We start from the raw sequence: 21,528 nt of genomic DNA, 5'->3' as shown, positions 1-21,528 counted from the left end.
TTACTGCAAAATGCGCTATTTGGTCCTAAAAAATGTGAAAACTAAGAAAGAAAAATGATGCTTTTTGTGAGCAGAGATATCTTGCTCTTTGATCATCTCTGAAAAGTTGACAAAACTGCTTATACTGCTGGTAGAGCTGCAACTTAAGAGTGAAAAAACAACCCCTAAAATAAACAGTTTTGTCCCACTCAGGGAGCATCTGATTTGAACACCTCTCAATTCACAGGAGGGCAAACTTTTCTTGATTACAGAATTTAAATTTAAATCTTGGTAAAATACCAGTCATCACCATTTGTGTCAAGTTTGCAATGCAGCGTTCTCCTTTCCTGCAAACTGTAAGCACACAGAGTAGACAAAGCACAACAATACTATACCAGGCAAAAAAGAGTAAAAGTTGAAAACTAACAGGCGCTGGCTGAGGTTGGGCCAAGACGGTGTGGTTTCCAGCTGAAGCCAAAATGGTGTCTGCTCTTACCTGGCCACCTGCAAAAATGATAGGTGCAGAGGCAGGTTTGGGACGGTAGGGGATGGTGGCACCTTTGGGTGGGGACTGCAGACAAAAACACAAAGTGATCAAAATGCAGAATGAAGCAGAGCTCGTATTAAAAAATCACTCCTTACCTTGGTCACTTCAGACAACAAGGCATGCAACTAACGCAACCCAACCCAACCCAGCCCACCACCCCATCAGCCCAAAAGCAAGCCAGAGGCCGGTTGTCTGGGCTTCAAGGGGAAGAGCCAAGGTCCTGACTGCACAGCCAAAACAGGCAGTGCTGGCATTCGTGGCTTCATTACCGCCATAGTTGAATGAAGCTGTGAAGCTTCATTAAGCATTTCAAGGCATTTCAGGAAACATGGACACAATTTTGAAATTTGTTGATGTCACGGGCACAATTTTGAAATTTGTCGATGTTTTGGAAGAATCTGGCCTGTGCTCTCAGTTTGTTAACACAGAGTACATCTCCTGCTTATGTGTAGCATTTCCTACACTGCTACACATCAAGTTTTCTCATTTTACCAACTCCATTAAGTCAGCTGTTCAATTGCAAATGACCAGCCTGATCCTGCCTTTTGTCTGACTGAGCTGGAAGGTTGGAGAAAAATCCTCCCAGCTTCAGCAGGAGCATAACCGTGGCCTTCGTAATGCAAGTAAAGGGAGTTTGTTCCCTGTAGCCCAAGGTAAAGACCCAAAGGGAAAACCCCTGACTGAGGCTAACTTTCTCCTTGTAAGTAAAACAGAAGCACCTGCCTGTAAAAAAGGCTTCAAACTGTCTGTGCAACACCTACCAGAATGGTGCCCTGTTTTCAGTGCATTAACTACAACTAAAGAAGGTAACAACAATATAACTTCCATTAATTAATATCATATAATTATCTATTTCATGTCAATGAAAGTGTTTGTTGCGAAACTAAATATATGCTGCAAATTAGAGCACATTCTTTTTCCGAGTTCTTTAAAGGTTTGAAGAAGCAAACTGTAGTTGCAGAATCACAGAATCATGGAATCGTATAGGTTGGAAAAGACCTTTAAGATCATCAAGTCCAACTGTAAACCTAACACTACCAAGACCACCACTACACCATGTCCCTAAGCACCTCATCCAAACGTCCTTTAAATACCTCCAGGGATGGCGACTCAACCACTTCCCTGGGCAGCCTGTTCCAATGCTTGATAACCCTTTCAGTGAAGAAAAATTTCCTAATATCCAGTCTACACCTCCCCTGGCGCAACTTGAGGCCATTTCCTCTTGTCCTATCACTTGTTACCTGGGAGAAGAGACCGACCCCCACCTCTCTACAACCTCCTTTCAGTTAAGCCAGTGTCTTCTTAGTGTTGTTTGTGATTTGATTTATGTAAAAATTAAGTACTTCTTATGTCAAAACTGGTTATAAAAAAGTGGCTCTACCTGTGGGAAAATAGGACTGTGTCTCTCTGATTTTGAGAAGTGGCTTCTCTCTTCTTTAGCAAATAACTATTTATTCCACAAATGTCACTTGGACAATAGACTATACACTGTATTCACAGAACTGATAACTATTGCCATCATGTACTCCATCTCTAACAAACTAAAATTATTTTTTAATATTTTCTTTCTGTTCTCTTGCATTTTTATAAAGAAATTCCTTCCTCACAGCAGTTAAAAAAATGAAACAAGAGCCACTTTTCCCCAGTAAAACACTGGGGATTTATTAATTTTTGTACTTTTATTTCATTAGGCTGTGTGACATTTTGATGCAAAGGCTGTGTGTCATTTTGATGCATTGCATACATCTGAAGAGCCAGTAGCCGTAGTGCTGTCTCAAACATTCTGCTGTTTCTCCCCTCTTTAAAGAGTAACAGAACAGTAGGTGTCAGAGATCATAATGACACAGCCCTTGACTAGACTTAGGTAAAAAACCAAACCAAACCAAAAAACCACAGAAAATTTTCCAGCAGAAAATGTGATAAAAGTGGAGATGTTTCATGTTCCGTGTCAAAAATTATGGTTCCTAGGTCAAAATGTTTCATTCTGATTTGCTGAATTTCTTTTTTTCAAACTTGTATTCAACTTGATCAGTTGGGAAATGTTCTTGCATGAAGTTATGGGCATTTTCAGCAAGGATTAAAATGCCCAGATTTTTGTATAAATTAATTTTGTATCATTTAATCCAAGAGCTAAAAAACTGCCGTCAAAATGAAACATGCTGGCCTTATGCAATGACCAGACCTTAAGGAAGCAAGAAGTCCTGCTAAATCTAAATTCTGCCAATCAGAATTATTTCTATTTAAAACAAGACCTAGATGTTTTCTGCCCTATTCTGCATCAGAATAAAATGCTCTTCTCTCAGAATGGGCTGCATCTCCATGCTGGACCTGGTTTGTCGTTTGACAGTGTCACGACAGCCCTGGTCTTTGATTGCTAAACCCTGCTGCGAGAGGCTCTCAAACACCAGGCAGGGCACAGTCTAACAGAGTCCTCTTGAAATCCCTGGCACGGGAAGGGCAGGCAGCACCCCTGGGGAACCCAGGGCACTTGAAAATTAATAACGTGTTTGAGCATCTCCCGAGTGAGAGGTGATACGCCAAGCGCTCACTTACCTCCAGCATAACCACGCATATTTGTTTCACGCACTGGATAATGGCGTCGGGAGTGCCCGATATAGTCACTGCACGCTCCGTGGAGTTTGGCAACATGTCCCCCGCTACCTGCACCTGGGCTCCTGTGGACTTGAGCAGAGACAAAGCAAAGAGAGCGTCACCGCCGGGCAGCTACCGGCACCTCTCAAAAGCCAGTGATTCACTGATGTGGTGAAGGGGGTGCACCTCTAAACTTTTGTTTCTCTAAACTCTTCGCTAGATACGTGGTAGAGCACGTATGTAAACTCGTGCCCAGACAGGGTAATTGGGGTCTGGCAGGACATGGATTTGCTTGTTGAAGCCAATTTGCAAACACTCCCATCCTAGGAAGATTAGTCCTCAGTAGCTGTTAACAAATCACACTGTGACCTGAATTTCAGGACAAGTCTTTTAACCCCCTCAAAGACAGACAGTTGCAATGCCGACTGAAAAAAGAAAAAAGTGAAATGAAGTACTTTTCAATAATAAAAAGAAAGAGACAGGAAAAAAATGCTGATAACTGAAGAAGGTCTGCTAATCAAATGAGTTGCAGATAAATGGCTCTTTAATCCACTGATGGCTGACTTGTTTCTCTGGATGAAATTTGGGGCTGCCTTATGCTCTGGAATATTTCTGGATGGTACAGAAGCACTTCTAAATTATAATTAGTGTTGATTAAATAGATGCACATCATCAACTTTTATCTCATTAATGAACCCAAGGGGTAATGAGCCAGTTTTGTTTTATTTTTTTTAAATTTGATCTTGGCACTAACGTATCTTAGTTAACAACAACAACAACAACAAAACCACCAAAAACCACAGAAAGAAAAAAATACATGAGGCCAAAACAATCACTGGCATTATTTCACAAACATCCTGAAAGACCTTTTCAGTCAACAGAAGAAAACCCAGGCATTTCATATTGAGTTAGCACTTTTACGTATTATAAATAAAATCTGTTCCTGCCTGTTATTGCAATGCAATATTTTGGGCTTTTTAAAAAAAGTATTTTCAGTAACCATTGACTTTTTGTCAGTCAGCAAGGAGTTAATTTGTTTTCCTGCTGGTTACACACAAGACATGTTATTCTTCTTTCCAGACACTGATTAAATTACTGATTGCATCTTCTGTTCACTAGTGCTGTTTAAGGCCAGAATATCAATTCCTTGCTCTATAACAGGCTTTGGAATTTCGCCATAATTTGATCAATCAGTCATGCTTTTCTTTGCTTTTTTTTGGCAATCTTATCTTGAAAATAGTACAGCAACCCTACATGTTGTTCCTGGGTACATGACAGAACACAAAAGACCATCCCTCATGAAATTGCCGCTCAGTGTGTTGTGTGATGATGAAATTAGACCGCATCTCGAGCTGGATGCTCCTTTTCTTTCCTGTTTGATCATATTTGCTGTTTAACTTACAGTTCTGGGTATCTGTACATCTAGCACAAAATACTGGCAAATACTGCAGTCATTCACGCATTTGCTTCCAGTGCTAATCTTGTTTATCCTTTGACTTTGGTCATATGTCAGCAATGAAAAAATGAGTAATATTTTGTCCATTACCCTTATGCTTAAGAAAATGTGCAGTGTGACTTCTCGCTACAGTAGCCTTATCAAAAGACCTATTTGGCCAAACACTATCCTCTTACTTCCTTGTACTAGACTAGTAGGTAATTGCTTCTGAAACTATGCTCACCATAATAATCACTTATGTCGTTTAACCTTCACAGACCAGCAGACCAACCTCACCTTTAAAAGCTTATGTCGTAAAAGCACTCGACTCAGTGCTCTGGGTGAGGTTACCAATATTTAAAATAAAAACCAAAGTATTGACAGCTGTAAAACCTAGAGCTAAGCACTCACCAGCACATGGTTCACACTCGTGCCTGCTCCTACTTTAACACAACTAAGAAATCAGCTGGATTCCTGCTGCCTGACAGTTCTCCTGGACACCTAAGAGATCTGGAGGAGCAAGAGAAATCCTGTCTCGTGGCTGAGGTTGCCTCCGACCGCGTGCTCTGACAGTAGCTTTGCCTTCTCCCGTGGCAAGGCTTTAGCCTGGCTTCGCCTGCTGCCTGCCAGGGCGAGAGGGTGCAGCTGCCCGGCGAGCTTTCTGACTCACCCAGACACGAACTGCTGCAAACACCAACAGTCCGGCGGCCGTCCTGAATCTGAGCCAGAAATGTCCTGTGCATAAGGCAAACTGAACACCTCCCTTCCACCCAGGAAATGCACTTCAACACACAAGTGTCTTCTCCCATCTATATGAAGTTCTCTGACAGAGGTTTTTTGGGATTACAGAAAAAAAGAGAGAGGGTTTCCTATGACCCTAACGTCTGCACAGAAATAATGTTTTCTTCCCCTCAGTGTCATCAAGTGACTCCTTTATCCCACATCTCAAAAGCTGGTTTGACAATAAGGACTACTGAGAGGCATAGCTCCTGGACTCTTTGATGAAAAATAAAGTAAGAGCATTCTAAGAAAAAAAATCTGATTTGTCATTGCCTTTTATTTGCAGGTCTCAGTAACCACAGGGACCCCTTCAAACGGCAGGGCTCTGAATTGTTTTTCTGCGGGTTTACAGCAGACAACCTATGTATGTTTTCACAAACACAGTTTACAAAGCAAGAGGCACATGGGGTAACAACATGTTGTTTGCTTGGCAGCAAAAACTCTGAAACAGCTTTTGGCAGCTCTGTCAGCTAATGGAAGCTGTACGTGCTGCTTTTACGTCCCTGTAGGCAAGGAGAGAAAAGATCCTTTCAGTAGCGGTCAAATCCTGGAAGGTGAAGATAAGCCTTCAGAGGGAACTTTGTTAAAAAAACTCCTGGGACAATCAAATTTGAATCCAAATGAAATAATTTGGAAGAACTTGAAAGTCAACAAGGATGAGACCCCTAACTGTCCTCTATGATCACCTTTCCTTCCAAGGCTACCATAAACTAACATTTCATAGCAAATGCCGGACATATAATTTTGATCAAAGCATTTTCCACTCCTTGACATTTGATCAAATTTTCTTTGATTGAAAAACATCTGGTAACTTTTTTTAATGTTTGAAATGAAACTTAAAAGCTCAATAAAACCTACCTCAATGAATCTACATTTTAGATAAAAAAAGGAAGTTTCAATTCGGTAGAGCCTGTCAAAAGCTTTTGTTTTGACATAGTCAAATAAAAAAAAGGATCAGCATGTCATCTTGATATTCAATACCTCATCCCATGTTGGAATGAATACAAATTTAGAAGGAGTGCTGTCACTTTCTCCAGAATAAAACTCCATTTTTCTCAAATGTCCTATTCAGATTTTCTCTGCATGACTGAGCATGTACCTAATTTTCTTGTTTGACTGATTGCAAACACTGGATCCTTGGCTTGGCATGTGCTATGTTGTTACAGTCATGCATAGAAGAATTAAAACTGGCACCGTATGATAATTTTTGCATTTTTTGGTTAGGGAAAAAAGCGTCTGCTAGCACAGCACATTGAATGAATACCTTTAGATAAAGTCTGGATTAAAAAAAAAAAATCAATATGTGTTTGGAATGCATGAAATCACGTCACCTATGGCACAGTGAGATTAGGGAGGAAAGGAGCATGAAAATAAAATTTTTCTAAAAAGTAGATCAAGCATTTGATCTACTAACCTGGACTCCCCAGTGCTACTTGGGCCTTTCTCTGGCTGCAAGGGTGGTAACTAATTTGGACGTGGCTGCAGCACTCCGACTTGGGATCACCTGAGTATTGCTGGGGAGGGGACTCTGCCTGAAGAGAAACTGGAAGAGCCATTTCTGTCAGTAAACGGTTGCTTTGCTAAATTGTGCATCAAAGACCAATAAATACATTGTAAAGCTATTTCTTTATTTCATATACGGTCTTTAGCTTCAAGGAAAGTACAAGGGTGCAGCTGTGCTGGACCCCTGCTTCCCCCAGAGCAAGGCTTTTCCAAGCTTTTCACTCAGCACATGCTCGCATTCGTGCGATGAGAAAAGTGCGGTGGATGATGGTGGCAGGGCACGCTGCGGTAGGATGTCAAGCTAGCCAGTGTCCCTGGCAGACATCCCAAGACTTACCTCCCTGATTTCTTTGATTTTGGAACCTCCTTTTCCTATAAGAGATCCACACTGACTTGCCGGGACGACGAGCCGCAGTGTTACAGGCGGTTTGCTTGTCACCGTGCTGTTTGTCATTGAAGCGTTTATGTCCTGTAATCACAACGTCAGTGAGAATTAGCGGAGGATTTGTCATTCCTGGTAAGCGCTGAAGGGCTCAGAGCAAACGCCCGGGCTGTTTGTGGAGACCCGGGGAGCACGCGACCTCGGTCGTGGTTTGTTTCTGTTGCAGGTAAAGCCGCCGGCTCTGCCGGTGATACGCCGTAAGCACGAACCGCACAAGCGGCTTGGGCCAGAGGAACCCTTTTGCTGTCTGGTGTTGCAGATCCACGCTGCAGGACCAGAGGACGGTCTCTGAGGCAGGACTGGGAGGAGGAGGTGGTATCTGTCATTAGACCAGCCGAAGCAGTTGGAAAAGACAAAGAGGCTTTTGAGTTCATAGGCCCCCAAATGCTGATTTGGTCTCTTTTCCACCATCTCAATTAGAACATTTCTACTATATGATATATCTTTACATTTCGCGCAATTTCTTGTCAGGTTTGATAAAAAAAAAAAGGGTTAAAAAAGGGAATGACAAACTGTGAATAATCTGAAGCAGAGAAAATCAGATTATTTTGATAAATATTTTGCTGCCCCCCAGGTTTAATTTCTCTTTTGAAGCAGATCTATAAGTATTTGTACATAATTTCTAAAATCTTTTCCATCACAGCTATGTAACCAGAGCACAAAGAGCTTAGCAGAACAGCAATTACCTGTATCCAGGTAATGTAACTTATATCCGTGTATCTCATTATCCAAAGAGACTACACTGTACATTCTCACGAGCATTTCAATATACTACTTGCTGCAAGGTTTACATTGTTTTAAATGTATTTTGTTTGTTCCAAATCTTCTAGGCAAGACAAAACAATCCCTCTAAAGTCTTCATCACAGAGGAAAAGATAAAGTTTATCTTCCCAGTGATCGATGGGATGCTGTTGAGAGCACTTAGGACCACAAAAAAAAGCCACAAGCTGCATGGCACTTGTCCAACAACTCATGAGAATCTCAATGTGGTTTGCTAACACTAGCTGTGAGCTGAAAAAGACCATCTCATCCATCTGTGAGGTGGCATGGCACAGCTATTACACCCTTCACAGAAACGCTAGCCAAACGATGAGGACAGGAACGACAGAAGACATGCACTTTATATTCATTTAACTCTTTTATGATGCAACAAGAGTTCCAGCAGACAGAACTGATGTGACTCCTTACATTCTCACTTACCAAGACTACCACTTGTTAAAAAAAAAAAAGTGCCTATACTGAGTGATTAGGACCCTAAATTAAAAAAAAAAAAAGAAAAAGTACTTTAAACAGCTCTGCACGCCTCATTGAACTGGTGCAGGATCTCAGTGACACCAGCACTGATTCCTACAGTACCTCCACATTCGTGATGGCAGCATTCTTCCACCCAAGAAATGGCTTGGTGTGACCTTGCTTAGATTAAAAGAGAAGAAAAAGATCTTGAACGGAATGAGTCATTGCTGCGTGCCACAAGCCAGCTATCAAATCATTCCTCTGCCAGCTAGTAACTCACATTTTGTTTAGTGCCCGTGTCAGTGAGAGATAGCAATCCAAAATAAAGCGAGAGGGATAACGGAATTTTGCAGCACCCCTGTACGTGAAATAAAGTGCAAGTGATGCCAATTTTTCAGCTGGAAGATGCCATCTCACTATATCATGTTTGTGTCAGGTGGAGGTATACAATGATCCAGACGTAGGTAAATAACCCTCTTCAGCCACCCAGCATGACCCTGCTAATGTCTCCCACTTCCATACCATATCTGACCTGGCCTCAAAGCCTTCACTGCACTTATCCCTTTCAAAAGCACTTCACAGAAACTGGAAGCTGCTATTCCCTTTATTTTCTCCTCATTATTTAAAAAGAGCAAAAACCTAAACACGCAGGCTCAGCAGCACACCCATAAAGGCATCAGTCCAGCTTAAAATCACAACAAAAAAGAAATGAACAGAAAAAAATCCCCTCCAAAACTGCAGGCTCCCAGGTAGGGTGGGCTGGAGATTTTCTCACAGAACAGGCATCTTTCAAAATGGGAGATTCCTATTTCTTTAACCTCCTACTTTCTGTGGCACTGCATCCATTTCTTCAGAGCTGGACCTTGCATGGCTTTCTGCCCGCTTGCCTGGGCTGCTCCTCAGCCAGGTTTGGCTAACTGGGAGCCTGGAAATGGTGGGGGAGCCAGGTCCCAGCGTTGAAGCCTTGCAGCATCCCTAGCTCTTGGCATCCCAGAGTCACGGTGTCTAAGGCTTCCCAAGGCAAGCAAACCTGGCAGCTCAGAAATCTACCAAACCACTGGGGATAACATGTCAAAATTGTTCTTTACTGGTTTCTAAATGAAATGTTAAACCTGCCAATTTTCACAGCAAACATGAGTCTGTGAGGTGGCTCCTCACTTGGTAATGACCACCACAGGATTTACCGTAGTTGTAGTAGCAAGAGTTAATGTTTGCCAAAAAGGCATCATCTCAATTGCTTTTATCACCTTCCTTTTCTCTCCTCCTTCTTCCAAGAGCTGAGCAAATTCTTCATAAGTGTTTGCAGATGAACAGGGATTCTGCCAAACTTTTTCTTATTTATTTGCAGAGGTCTGACCACTGAGCCCTGCCTGCTGGTTATGCCAGCACTTAACTACCACGTGCTTCCAGTGGATTATGCAGACTTATATCCAAAGCTAGAGCTGCCCCGCTCCCCAGTGAACTTCCAGCTGCATTTCTTGGGTCTCAGCCTCCAGTCTGGAAATGACTGCTCTAAAACATCCTCTCTTGCAACTCCAGTGGTCTGCCTGGGTTAGTGCCATTTTTTAACTTCTCTCTTTTTCCTCTGCAGTGAATACTTTAGTTGCTTATATAATTACCTGCCTAGCTTGTAAATTCATCATCGGGGTGCTAGGAAATCAACTTTTATTAGGAAGGTTGTCAAAGCAGAGTGATGTAAGGCTGCAGAGCAACTGCACAGAGAACATTCCTCCAAATCTTTCTTTTTTTCTATTTATCTGACACATTTTGAGTTTTTTGCTAGCATTAGAAAAGCATTCCAGGGCTCTCATGTCTTCCTAGACCTGTTTATCCCCAGTTACACAGCTGTAGGGTTGAAATTAAGGGTTCAAGGGCTTCACGTCAAAATGCTTCATGTAGGCATGCATAACAAATATCAAAAAAATCCCTCAAAGCAGCAGTCCCACAGGTTCATCTTTTTTGTTCTGTTTGAAAGAAGCTGTGATAACCAGAACTGGGCCAGGCACTGTCTGTTCTGGGATTTTCAAATTTTTAAATGGCTGAAGAAATCTCCAACAAAAAGATATGCGTGAAAAATAACATTTGGTAGCTAGCTCATTTGTAATTTCTGAAACAGTACTTTATTTTGCCTCCGAAGTGTTACAGTTACCTCATTTTATTGACATGAATAATTACAGGAAACCTAACTGATTATGAGAGACATTTTTCTTTACCACTGTTCTTTTAAATATACCAGAAGCCAATTATATTAAAACTAAATACAGATATTTCAAAATATATAACCGCAGTACCTGATCTGCAGGGAGTGCCAATACCCCTTTGCTCATACCCACATGAAGAGTCCAGACTACCCTCTAAAATCTACAAGGGTAACTACGCATAAAATCCAGTCAGATGTCTGAATTTCAGATTTCTTTGCCTATTGTTAGTTACGGCACTTTCAAAGGCTGCATCGTGTTGGGTGGTGGGGTGGGGATCCGATGCTGTGCAGAGTTTGATGTTTTTCTGAGAAATGCAGCGTTATTTCCACTGGGTACTTGTTTTGGTGGGAACTGGCAGGGATTGTCTCTGTTAATGATTCCCTCAATATTTTTCAGGATAAGGCCCTAAGCAGAACAGGTTTTTTATGTAGAGAGCAGAGAGACTGCTCTCTCCAGGTCTCCGTGGATTGGAGGGTATGGTACCGTACATGAAGCTGCATCTTAAGCTAGAAGAAACAGGGGTTGGTACAAGATGGGTAGGAGACAAAGCTGAGAAACAGATGACAACAGGTGGTTTTAAAATTGGGCTGGACAGAATTACTGGTGTGGTTCTGCAGGCTTCAACCTCAAAATCATTCTTATCTCATTAATAACTGGTAAGGAAAAAAAATTAGCGTTCTTATAAAATGTACCATGCTACAAACCCAGGGTACTTTATCAACATGTTGAAAGATTGGAATATCACACAGGAAGATCTGAAAACCCATGAAGGATTGGAGAAATATAAACGGGATTAACATTTGCCGTATGAAAAAAAAGGGTCATTTGTCTGGGGGCTGACAGGAATGTCTGCCGAGACCGAAGAGGTTCCCGCTGAAAACACCTGAGCAGGAGCTGGGGATACCCGCCAGGCACAGCACGGTTGTGTGCAAAACATTACACTAGTAGGAGGCGAGGCATTTCCAGCAGCGGTAGGGATATGTTAGCATGGTAACTAGGACAGGGGACCGTTAGCGCCATTAAATAAGCCCTTGTGGAACTTCATTTGCAACCTGTCCACGATTAACACGCGCATTTAACATAAACTGTAACTGGAAAAAGGTAGAAAGGGACTACTAGAGTCATGAGGGCGGTGGGGAACGCATCCTCTGAAAGACTGAGCTTGGCTCACTTTGGCAAAAGCAAGGGTGTGAGAGGATAAAACCGATTTCTAAAAATAGGTCTAAGAGGGGAATCCTCAGGGATGGAAAAGCAAGAATTATTCAAACTAATGGCCAGTGCTGGCATAGAAACAAAGCTGCATAAACTGTTCATGAATAAATTCAGGTGAGGAATGAAAAGAAGGTGTCTAATTATCAGAGAGCTGAGGCTGTGGATCCAATATCAGGCAATAGAAAAAATCTAACTAGTTTTTGATCATGCTGTGAAGCTGCAAGTTGCAAGACATACTACTTATGCTAGAAGACAACTGCATCTGATGACCCACAAGCTCTCTTCTAGTCCTATTGCTCTAACTGTGAACCATCACCATGGGTAAATAAAGGCACATGCTGACATTTCCCATCAATACCAGCATCTCCCAGTGCTATGGGCAGATGTGGAGACTAACCTCACTGACTTGGAGAAATAAGTACTCTTAAGAAAGGGATCCACATCGCTCTAGTTTAATCGTCGATGGAGAGACGGAGCCCCTTTCTCCTGCTGCAGGTGATTCAGTCCACGTGTCTGCAGGCTCTTCCTTTAGGAGGAGGGCAATTGCCTTCTGCAGGGGCCTCTGTCTCTCCAGGGAGGACCGGAGAGGTGCCTGGACTAGACATATGATTTTTGAAAGTAGAGGGAGCTAAATCCTCTCCTGAGTGACCCGGGTTCGTGTTCTGTAGTCTGCTGTCTTTTCTGTGAGGTTTCCCATTAAAGTGGTGACCATATCTAATTGTAGCTGGTCCATGAAACTTGAGGAGATCCCAGCGCTCTAGGTATGTATCTATACAGAACGGTTATTCTACAGTAAATTGAGCTCTTGCTTCACTTACTCTGAGTGTCTTTATTTTAAGTAATTTTAAAAGCCAAGCTTTAAATATGGTAATTGGTAATTGGTACTCATATAGTTTGTTTTTAAAATAAAAATTTTCTAGTTAAATGAGTCATATATTCATTTTGACATATATAAAATTTACATCAACACCAAATGGAATCATATAAAAACAGAGCTAAAAGTTAGGCAATTATTCTTTTCAAATCCAGCCCACAATGGGACCAGAAATTTTCCAAGACATTTTTCCTGCCATTAGTGCACATTACTAGAAGCAATTGCTTTTCCCTGAAGCCTCCAAAAAGCAAAAGAAATGATCAAACAGCTTGTAAATTGACCCATTATTTTTCTTCAGCGTTACTGCCAAAAGCATTTATAAAAATACAACCACTTTCATTGCTATTAAATAGAGCATTAAACAAATCATATTTAACATTAAAGCAAACATGAGAAAATTCAAACACTGTTTGTATTTCAACTTGAAGAGAGAAAAAAATGTATTTTATTTGCTTACCTCTTCAAATTTTAGTGCAATCATAGAAAAAGCTTTAAAAATTGCATCTGTTGGGCCTGTTATTGTCACAATTCTCTCTGGACAGGAGCCTTCTGAAATATTGATTCGAGCACCACTCTGTCAAAAAGAACAAATATTTTTCAAATTTATACTTCCCAGGGTGCAAACTAAGTAGGATTACGGATATAGTTTGGAAAGGAATATCTTGAGGCATCTAATTCCCTCCCCTACAACTGCAGGCCCAACATCATATAATTTCAGCATAAACTGATCACACTCTAAAAATTCATTTAACTGCGGGAAGCCGGATTCTGTCTGGGTAAATACTTATACAGCCTTCATCACAGTATGCAAATAGCACCTCTGTAACTCAAAGTTGCAAATAATTGCATAATTAAGCTTTTTCCTTTCCCTCTTGCAGGGTTAGCCTTAAGTAGGACCGGAGCTGCAGAATTTCAGACGAGGTTGTTGCCTCCAGGGAGTATCAACATCTCCCAGGAAAGATGCACCTCTCTGGTTTGGAGACCCAAAGGCAGGGCTTGATCTAACAGGTCTGGCTGGAGCATTGCTTTGCACTGTGGAGGAGGTTCCTTATAGACACGTCTCATGTGAAGGCAGTCAATTAATATGCACTGCACAACCCTTTAAAGGAGTAGTGGTAGGACAGGCAACAGTAATGGTGTTACCTCCTTAAGGCAAAGAGTCTCTTGGAAGGAGTTAGAAAACTGTAAGTCTTGGAGACAAGCCAGATGGCTGTCAGGTATACTTAGTCCCCTTTATGCCACTGTGGCAGTGCAGAGAAAACCCCTAAACCAGATGTAAATACATTTAAGAGGATCTTGGTGTAGATAATGGTGAAATGGAGTTCAGGTAAGACCCACCCTACACTTTCCCTGAGGTTTCAGGCATGGAAGTGTGTTAAGGCAGCCTAACAAGTCACTGGAGCCTCAACCCATCCACAGGCACTGACATTCTCAAGGACCGGGCCTGTAGCAAATGTAAGATAATCCGGGTTAATTTGGCCCTTTGCCTTCAGGGTTACCGTGAATCAGCCGATGTGCTGTGCGTCTCAGCCCTTATTCACGTGCATACTGCTGCTCAACAGCAAGATATCGTATTTCCCCATACGACAGCAACCAAACACAACAAAAAAAACCCCCAAACCCAACACTACCGATACAAAAGTCTTGCTGCCACAGACTTGGCTGGCAGACATACTCAGCGTTCATAGGTAAGAAAGGGCAGCAGACACTTTTTCTGACAGGCCAACCTGAGCGGGACTTGCCCTCATCAGACACCAGCTCTGGAGCAGGAAGGAGATCATGGCCCAGGGCTCGTTCATGCTGGTGGCAATGTCCGGCTGCTGACAGCACAGGCGAACCCGGGGCCGTGGGACTCGGCGCGGCAGGGAGGACGCCAGGCGCCATGCTGGGCAGGGCTGCCCGCCGCAGGCAGGCCTGCCCGTCCCACGGCCGCCTTCGCACAAAGCACGGCTCTTCCTTTGAAACTGGAGCCATGGGAGCTTGTCTGAAAGATCGCTCCACCGTGGATTAGTAGCGGCCACAACTCACAGATGCTGCTCCTCTGAGAGACGGCCAGTCAAAGCAGAGCTATGGCAATTAAAATGTTACGTGGCGGCTTCCATATTTGTGTAGGAAGTTAACTACCGCAGGGCACAGAACCAAAGTTTTTGTACTTTTCTTTAGGCCCAGAGTTGTCTCTGACATTTCTTGCTCTGACAGAGCAAGACAGAGTTGCATTTCATTCCATAAAGATGGCATGCAACTTGCCACATCTGCCAGGAAAGTCAAAATAAAGTTGTGTTTTGCTTTTAAAGAAGTACTGAAGTAGTTATTTAAAAGAAGGACTGAGTTATCATCACAAGAAGACATAGCCTCTTAGTCCTGTACTGATATAAAGATGCATATAATTTGTTAAAAAAACCAAACAACCAAATAAAGCCTTCTGTGACCACATGTACATGATGGTAGGTTTTCAGGAGTGGAAGAAGAACATTTGTTATTTATCTCGAAAAACTAACCAAGGATCGTAACTCTTCTCTAAGACGTTTAGCTCAGAAGTCAGGAGCACTCTCCAGTGCTGACTTCCCTTTTGCGCATGCAATTTATATCCAAAGATACCTGCCCGTGATCATAATTAATAATTAATCTACTATGTGTTTAATCAACCGGCAGGATTACCTAGTGTATTGGAAACATTTTTTTTCTTTTTTTTTTTTTAAGTCTTAGCAAATGTACTTACGTCTGAAAACATGGGTGAAAGCTCTTATCATCAAAAAAGGAGCTCTGAACTCAGCCTGACAGTCAACTCCCTATTGTGTGTATTTAAAGATGGATCTCAGCAATTTTCTTTACTACAAATACTTTGAGATTTCCCTGCCACAGACCTTCTATCAGTGTATAAAACAACAAAGCAGCTGACATAGTAATGTACTGCAGATTTACCAGAACCAAACTGACTTTTCTTGAGGCATCCTCTATACACTTTGCACTCCTAAAGTTTTAAACAGTAGGATTTGTCTTTTGACTTATGCTTTTAGCACTTGCTTCAAAGAAGGAAGATTACGTGGATGCCCAGGTAGGATGTGCTGCCTTGCAGGACAAGCGTGGGTCTGTAACCTCCACCTGGACACAATCCTCTGAAGACAGTGCAGCTTGCGGTGCGGCAGGGAAAGAAGCCTGGGGAGACTGAGGTTTATGTGGTGCCATGTTTTAGTTAGCCTTTTTGCATTTACAACCTCTTCAAAGGATGTGAATGGTGGGTGTGCCAGTCTACCCTCTCCACATCCCACTCACTGCTGCAAAAGGATGAAAAGTTAAGGCTTTGCCAAGACACGGCAGAGGGATACCTTGGCTTATGGAAGTCTGGCTCCAGCTCTGCTGAAGCTTCTGTCTACCCTCGAACTTGACGTAGCATCAGTCTAACGCTTGGTTTCAGCTTTTGGAAGCTCTCTACCAGGAGGCCAAGCCACGTGCAGGACCCATGTCAGTATGCTAAAGAAAGATACGGTGGTTTTGATGCACAGAATCACGCTGGCCAAGCTGCTCCGGAGATAAGACAGCAGCAGGCACACTGCTATGGGAGCGAAAGACTCCCGAGTGCTGTGGCGATAAGGAGGTTACATTAACAGCGATGTTAATTTAGGCCGGCACACTTACACACCACCGCCCGCAAAGAGTGGTGATGTTGAATGAACTGCCCACTTGATGGCAGTATCGGTCTGCACACGCTGAATTTCCCTGCTCTCTGAGCTGGAAAGAAAGGCAAGTAAAGACATCAAGGCTTGTCTTACCTCCTCCCTCATCTTCTTAACTGTCTCACCTTTCTGTTAAAGAAACAGAAAAAAAGTTAGCCTGGGCTGATGAAGTGAACTGATAAACAATATTTTGACATGAAAATAAAGAGAGAAAATAATTTCCTGACCTTTCCGATAATGCTTCCAACCTCCTGAAACAGAAAAAAACAACACTGTGAATGATACGATTCACTACAGAAGAACATTTGCTCTCCTCCTAAGCTATTTCACTGTCACTTATTTCAAACCTGCAGTGTGAAGCGTAGCCCCCTTCCATTGTTGCTGTATACAAATATGCCATGTTAGATACAAAGGGGCGGACTAAAAATGCGGCTTTGCAACTTGCTGATTGTGCAAGAAAAATACCTTTAACAGAACCTGATCATGCGGTTACAGATAAATCTGCTACTATAAACACAGATAAACCCCTATCAGGTAAGGAAAAATTCAAAAATAATAGAACTGCACAACCTGCTAGAGAAAATGGGATATAATACAAGCATCAAAATAACTGCTGATCTCTCTGAGGGCAGCCATTTACCTGCTTTACACCATGTAATAGCTAGAGCTGGATTTCCATGCTACCGAGTGTTATTGCATAAACACCTGGTGGCCTGTCTTAATCTCCCTATTAAGCACTTACAGAACAATAATTGCTAATCACTTTTTAGGGACTTGGGAATTGCTACTGGGCTCCCACAGCCTTCCACGAAGCGACAGAAAATACTAAGAAATGTCAGTGTGAATATACAATAGGGGAAAAATTGGGCAGTGCTAGCAACATCCCAAGGGTTAAAAACTCAGTGCATAAAACCAACAGGTAGCAAAAATGAAGCTAATAACTCTAAAGTGAATAGTCTGGACACATTACACAAGTCACGCAGGTGTGACATCAGACTGGAAGTCATCTGATGGAGACGAGACGAGCTAAAGGAAAACAAACTCCTCTCCTATACTCAGATTGTGAAATCTACTTCAACGGTTAAAGACTGTCTCACATGGCTGATCTGTCCCAGACATATGATACACAGTTTCCCCTCCCTCCCCCAGTCTATATATTTAAGTCGGACCCATCCTGAAACACAGTCCAAAGAGTAAGATTTAAGAAATTGTCCTCCATTGCTCTATCCAATGATGGACTCATGATAAAGTGGTACTAACTTTACCCTGTAGTAGAGGACTACCTGCAGTGACCTTGAGGGAGCTATGTCTCACCAGAATGTTATTTATAAGCTCATAATATGAAGCTGGTTATGTTTGCAACTCCTCACATCCCGCTCACAAGATTTAAAGACTTTTCAGTGAGAAGAAGACCTATCTCAGTGAGGAACTTTGGCATATGGTTCCTTTGCGCGCTCTGCAAGTCTGCAGGTAACACCAGACTGGGGGGAACAGTCAATACACTGCTGGACAAGGTTGCTATTTGGAGTCACCTAGATAGGCTGGAGAAATGGGCTGGAGAAATGGGCTGTAGTCAGGGAGTACAACAAAGTCAAATGAAAATGAGTTCCATCCAAATGAGTTCCATCCCCATCTGGGATGGAACAAGCCCATGCAGCAGGACAAGCTGGGCAAAGACTTGCTACATACAAACTGGCTTTGCAGAAAAAGTCCTGAGGGTCCCAATGCACAACTCCGACATGAGTACATGAGTGCATCAGCAGTGCATGCCTGATCAACTAAATGCGGGGCTGTATTAGCAAGAGTATAGCCAGCAGGCTGGGGCAAATGATTCTTGCCTTCTCCTTGTGTTTGCGAGACCACGCCTGGAGGATTGTGTCCTGTTTTAGGCTCCTAGTACAAGACAGACCAAGACACACTGAAATGAATCCAATGCAGGGCCAACAAGATGGTCAGGGGACCGGAGCACAGGACACATGGGGAGAGGCCGAGAGAACTGCGTTTGTTCACTGTTAGGAAGAGAAGACTTGGGGGGATCTTATTGCAGTATATAATAAGGAAAGCAAGTTGCAACATCAAATTCCTACTCAATACGAGGAAAAAATTTTTTACCATGGGGATGGCTGGACATCGGAACAGGCACCCAGAGAAGCTGTGGGGTCTCCATCCTTGAAGGTGTCCAAACCCAGCCTAGGCAAGGCCCTGAGCAACCTGCTCCAATAAGATCTGCTTGACTCAGGAGGTCAGACTGGAGACTTTTGGGAGTCCCTTCCAACCTCCACGGGTCTGTAATTCTTCAAGCATGGTCTTATACCCACTGAAGTCACTGCCTAACTAACCACAAAGTTCTTCAACCCAGTGAGGCCCCTTCTCAGGTTTATTTTCAAACATTTGCTGTTTCCCATTTGCCTTTTTTATTTCCCTTCCTACTTCTCTTCCAAGATGTGATTCTGCTCTCTTGTACACGCTGGCCAGAGAACAGATATTTTCCAGACAGGCATCGCAAGTACCGCAAGTACCAGACAGGTACCTGCTTTGCAAACCTGTAGTTCTGCTGGCTGATGTATAGTAGACCTTTACACGTCACACAGCTGTGCGACTGTTCTTGCTAAAACTTCCTGTGTCCGTCTGGGACTGTGAGATGTCTGTACATCTGCATATACAATGCAAAGAAGCAGCTCTGTGAGAAGAGGAATGAATGAAGCGGACTCACTGAAGTTTTTTGTCTTGTGACCAAATTATCCTGTGTCTCTTAATATGTGGGTTTAGGTCATGCCTTTTCCCATGGCTGAGACAGCCGTACCAGCATGTTGTGTAGGCTCTCTAATAAGGTGCAGCTTTTTTGTTAGCAGCGACACAAATTTGGGACACCCATTCCACAAAATTTTTAAGATCTTACTATTTTTTTATATTATCATTGTAACTCTGTCAACCTGCCTGTAACTGTTGAGTGGGATTAAACAATACAGGGAGTAAGGCTCTCAATGGTGATAAGCCTTGGGAACCCCTCATGTCTAGTAGTTCCTATCTGCCCACTCAGCACATTCAGCAGTTTTACCTTGAAAATATTTTCCTTTCTTCTCAGTCCGAGCTTTCAGAAATACTTTATTTTGTAAAATAGATTCTTAGGAGGTAGAAGGACCTTTTGCTATAGGTGAGCGTATTGTGTTTCAATTGCTATGGGCAAGCAATCATATTTCAGTCCATGGTATAATTTCAATTTTTGTATATCTGAAGTTTCATTAGGCCTGATCTTGAACCTGCAAGGCTCTGCCAGTATCCACTTAGTATGAAATCTGTCCCAATCCATTGATCATCCTGGGTCTTAATGACAGATGCTGTTCTTTCAGAAATGTATGGATGGGTCATGGCTAATAAGTACAAAGATATCTTCCTCGGAAACAGGAAAAGATACTTTCGCTTCGGAAACAGAAAAGCAATATACTGTTTGTAGCCCTAGTAAAAAAGGTGGTCCATTTCAAACAAGGAAATTGGGCGTATTTAAACAAGCAGAGTAGACCATAAAATATTAGGATTCTCAAGCTGCTTGTTCCACTGAAGTCTGTGGGAGTTTTGCTATTGATTTCAGTGGGAATAGGAATTCTACCTGACCGATCATCACCTTGTTATTACCAAAGTGCACAAGCTGTTGAAGAACTGAACGAATGAACAGTGTGAATCCCACTGAGAAAAAATATTTCAATGAGACTGGTGACCAGTTCCTTGGAACATGCTAGCAAATGTCACTGTAATGCTGTGGAGTACTTCAAACCTTCCCCTCCCCAAAGGGTTAATTTAAAGCTTATTCTATAAAAAGGCAGTTTCAAAACATCCAAGAAAAAGCTACCTCTCGCCCTGCACTGGGAGCTGGGATTCTGCTTGGAAATGTGAGGGAAGGGCGCAGGGGGAGAGAGAAACATTAACTGCACATGGATATTCCTAATTTTTCCAGATTTTTTTATCCATACAAATTACTAAAATAAAAAAAAATCTAGAATGGTTCTAAATGGGTCGCTTCAGACTTTTTTGGGGCCTTAGCTGTTTCTAGGAAAGCTCCTATAAGTACTGGTGACAACAGATCATGCCTTTAATTACGATGAGAAACCTACTTCAGCCACAGATTAAATCAGAAGACTCTACACCTCATTCTCCAAACTACCAATGCTACTTCATCAAACCTTCAGTGTTTCTTTATACAGTACAATATTTGTTTCATAGAGATTCTTATATCTCCCTAAATTATGTTTAGTGCTTAATGAGATAACTAACATCATTTTTATGACACTCAAGTTTTATCAATATTTCTAGCCAAGGTTACTTTGAGAGCTTTATCTTCTTCAGAAAATGTTTCTAAATCTGCCAGACACCAAACTGTGTGGTAGTTAATGGCATAAGACTGAAGGGATGGGATGTCTGTCACCAACATCAGTTCATTAGAAGTTAGGAGTCTAGTGTAAGCCAGGCACACAGCCTCCTTTGTTCCTAAAAGAGGAGGGAAGAAATGTACTCCTGAGGGTTTCTTCTTTCTCCATCTGCAGTAGAAGCAACCTAGACTGACGCTAACATACATGAAGTTTGCTGAGAGGAATCCCTACAGTTGATGTCAAATTCAGCCTCAGTGCAGGTGAGACAGGAGTTTGATTTAGCTGTCCTAGCAAATAATTGCCTACTAGAATATACTAACAACTCTTGAACTATTTGCTGTTTTCCAGTTCTCAGGAATATAAGCTAAAAGTAAGTATTTATGATAAATTTCAGATTGATTTGTTGACTAACCATCTACACGTAAACACAGTGGGAAAATAAGTTGTATGATAACAATTACTGGGTTTCATATAATTGCAGTTCAACAGCTGATCTAAAAGCTGTGCACAAAAAAAAGAAGTTATAAATGGGGGAACTAAAGCTCAGAGGGAGAAAGACAGGTCCAAGGCAACCTGGCACACTGATGCCAGAGCTAAAAGTACTGCCGAAGCTCCTTGGCCTCAACGTATAAACACCTGCCTGTCATCAGAAAAATGTCATCAGATATGCCACAGCAACCGTGCTGGATGAT

At 42.3% G+C, this 21,528-nt stretch overlaps 1 protein-coding gene across 3 annotated transcripts in view; it reads right to left on the bottom strand.

The window, feature by feature from the left end:
• The window catches only part of LOC142405940 (poly(rC)-binding protein 3-like), a 558,846-nt gene that overhangs the window by 36,124 nt on the left and 501,194 nt on the right, over positions 1-21,528 (bottom strand). For 2 of the 3 annotated variants that reach the window (XM_075494153.1, XM_075494155.1), the window contains exons 6-11: positions 16,700-16,723; positions 16,569-16,601; positions 13,256-13,372; positions 7,174-7,305; positions 3,080-3,208; positions 407-550 (exon numbers count right to left, since the gene is read on the bottom strand). In XM_075494153.1, the coding sequence (XP_075350268.1) occupies positions 407-550; positions 3,080-3,208; positions 7,174-7,305; positions 13,256-13,372; positions 16,569-16,601; positions 16,700-16,723 (579 nt within the window). The remainder of the gene's footprint in view (positions 1-406; positions 551-3,079; positions 3,209-7,173; positions 7,306-13,255; positions 13,373-16,568; positions 16,602-16,699; positions 16,724-21,528) is intronic. The other variant, XM_075494154.1, reaches the window with a different exon arrangement.

Source organism: Mycteria americana, chromosome 2 (assembly GCF_035582795.1).
Source record: "Mycteria americana isolate JAX WOST 10 ecotype Jacksonville Zoo and Gardens chromosome 2, USCA_MyAme_1.0, whole genome shotgun sequence".
NCBI lineage: Eukaryota > Metazoa > Chordata > Aves > Ciconiiformes > Ciconiidae > Mycteria > Mycteria americana.
The sequence above is the reverse complement of the archived record's forward strand: the minus strand, read 5'-3'. Positions and strand labels throughout refer to the sequence as shown.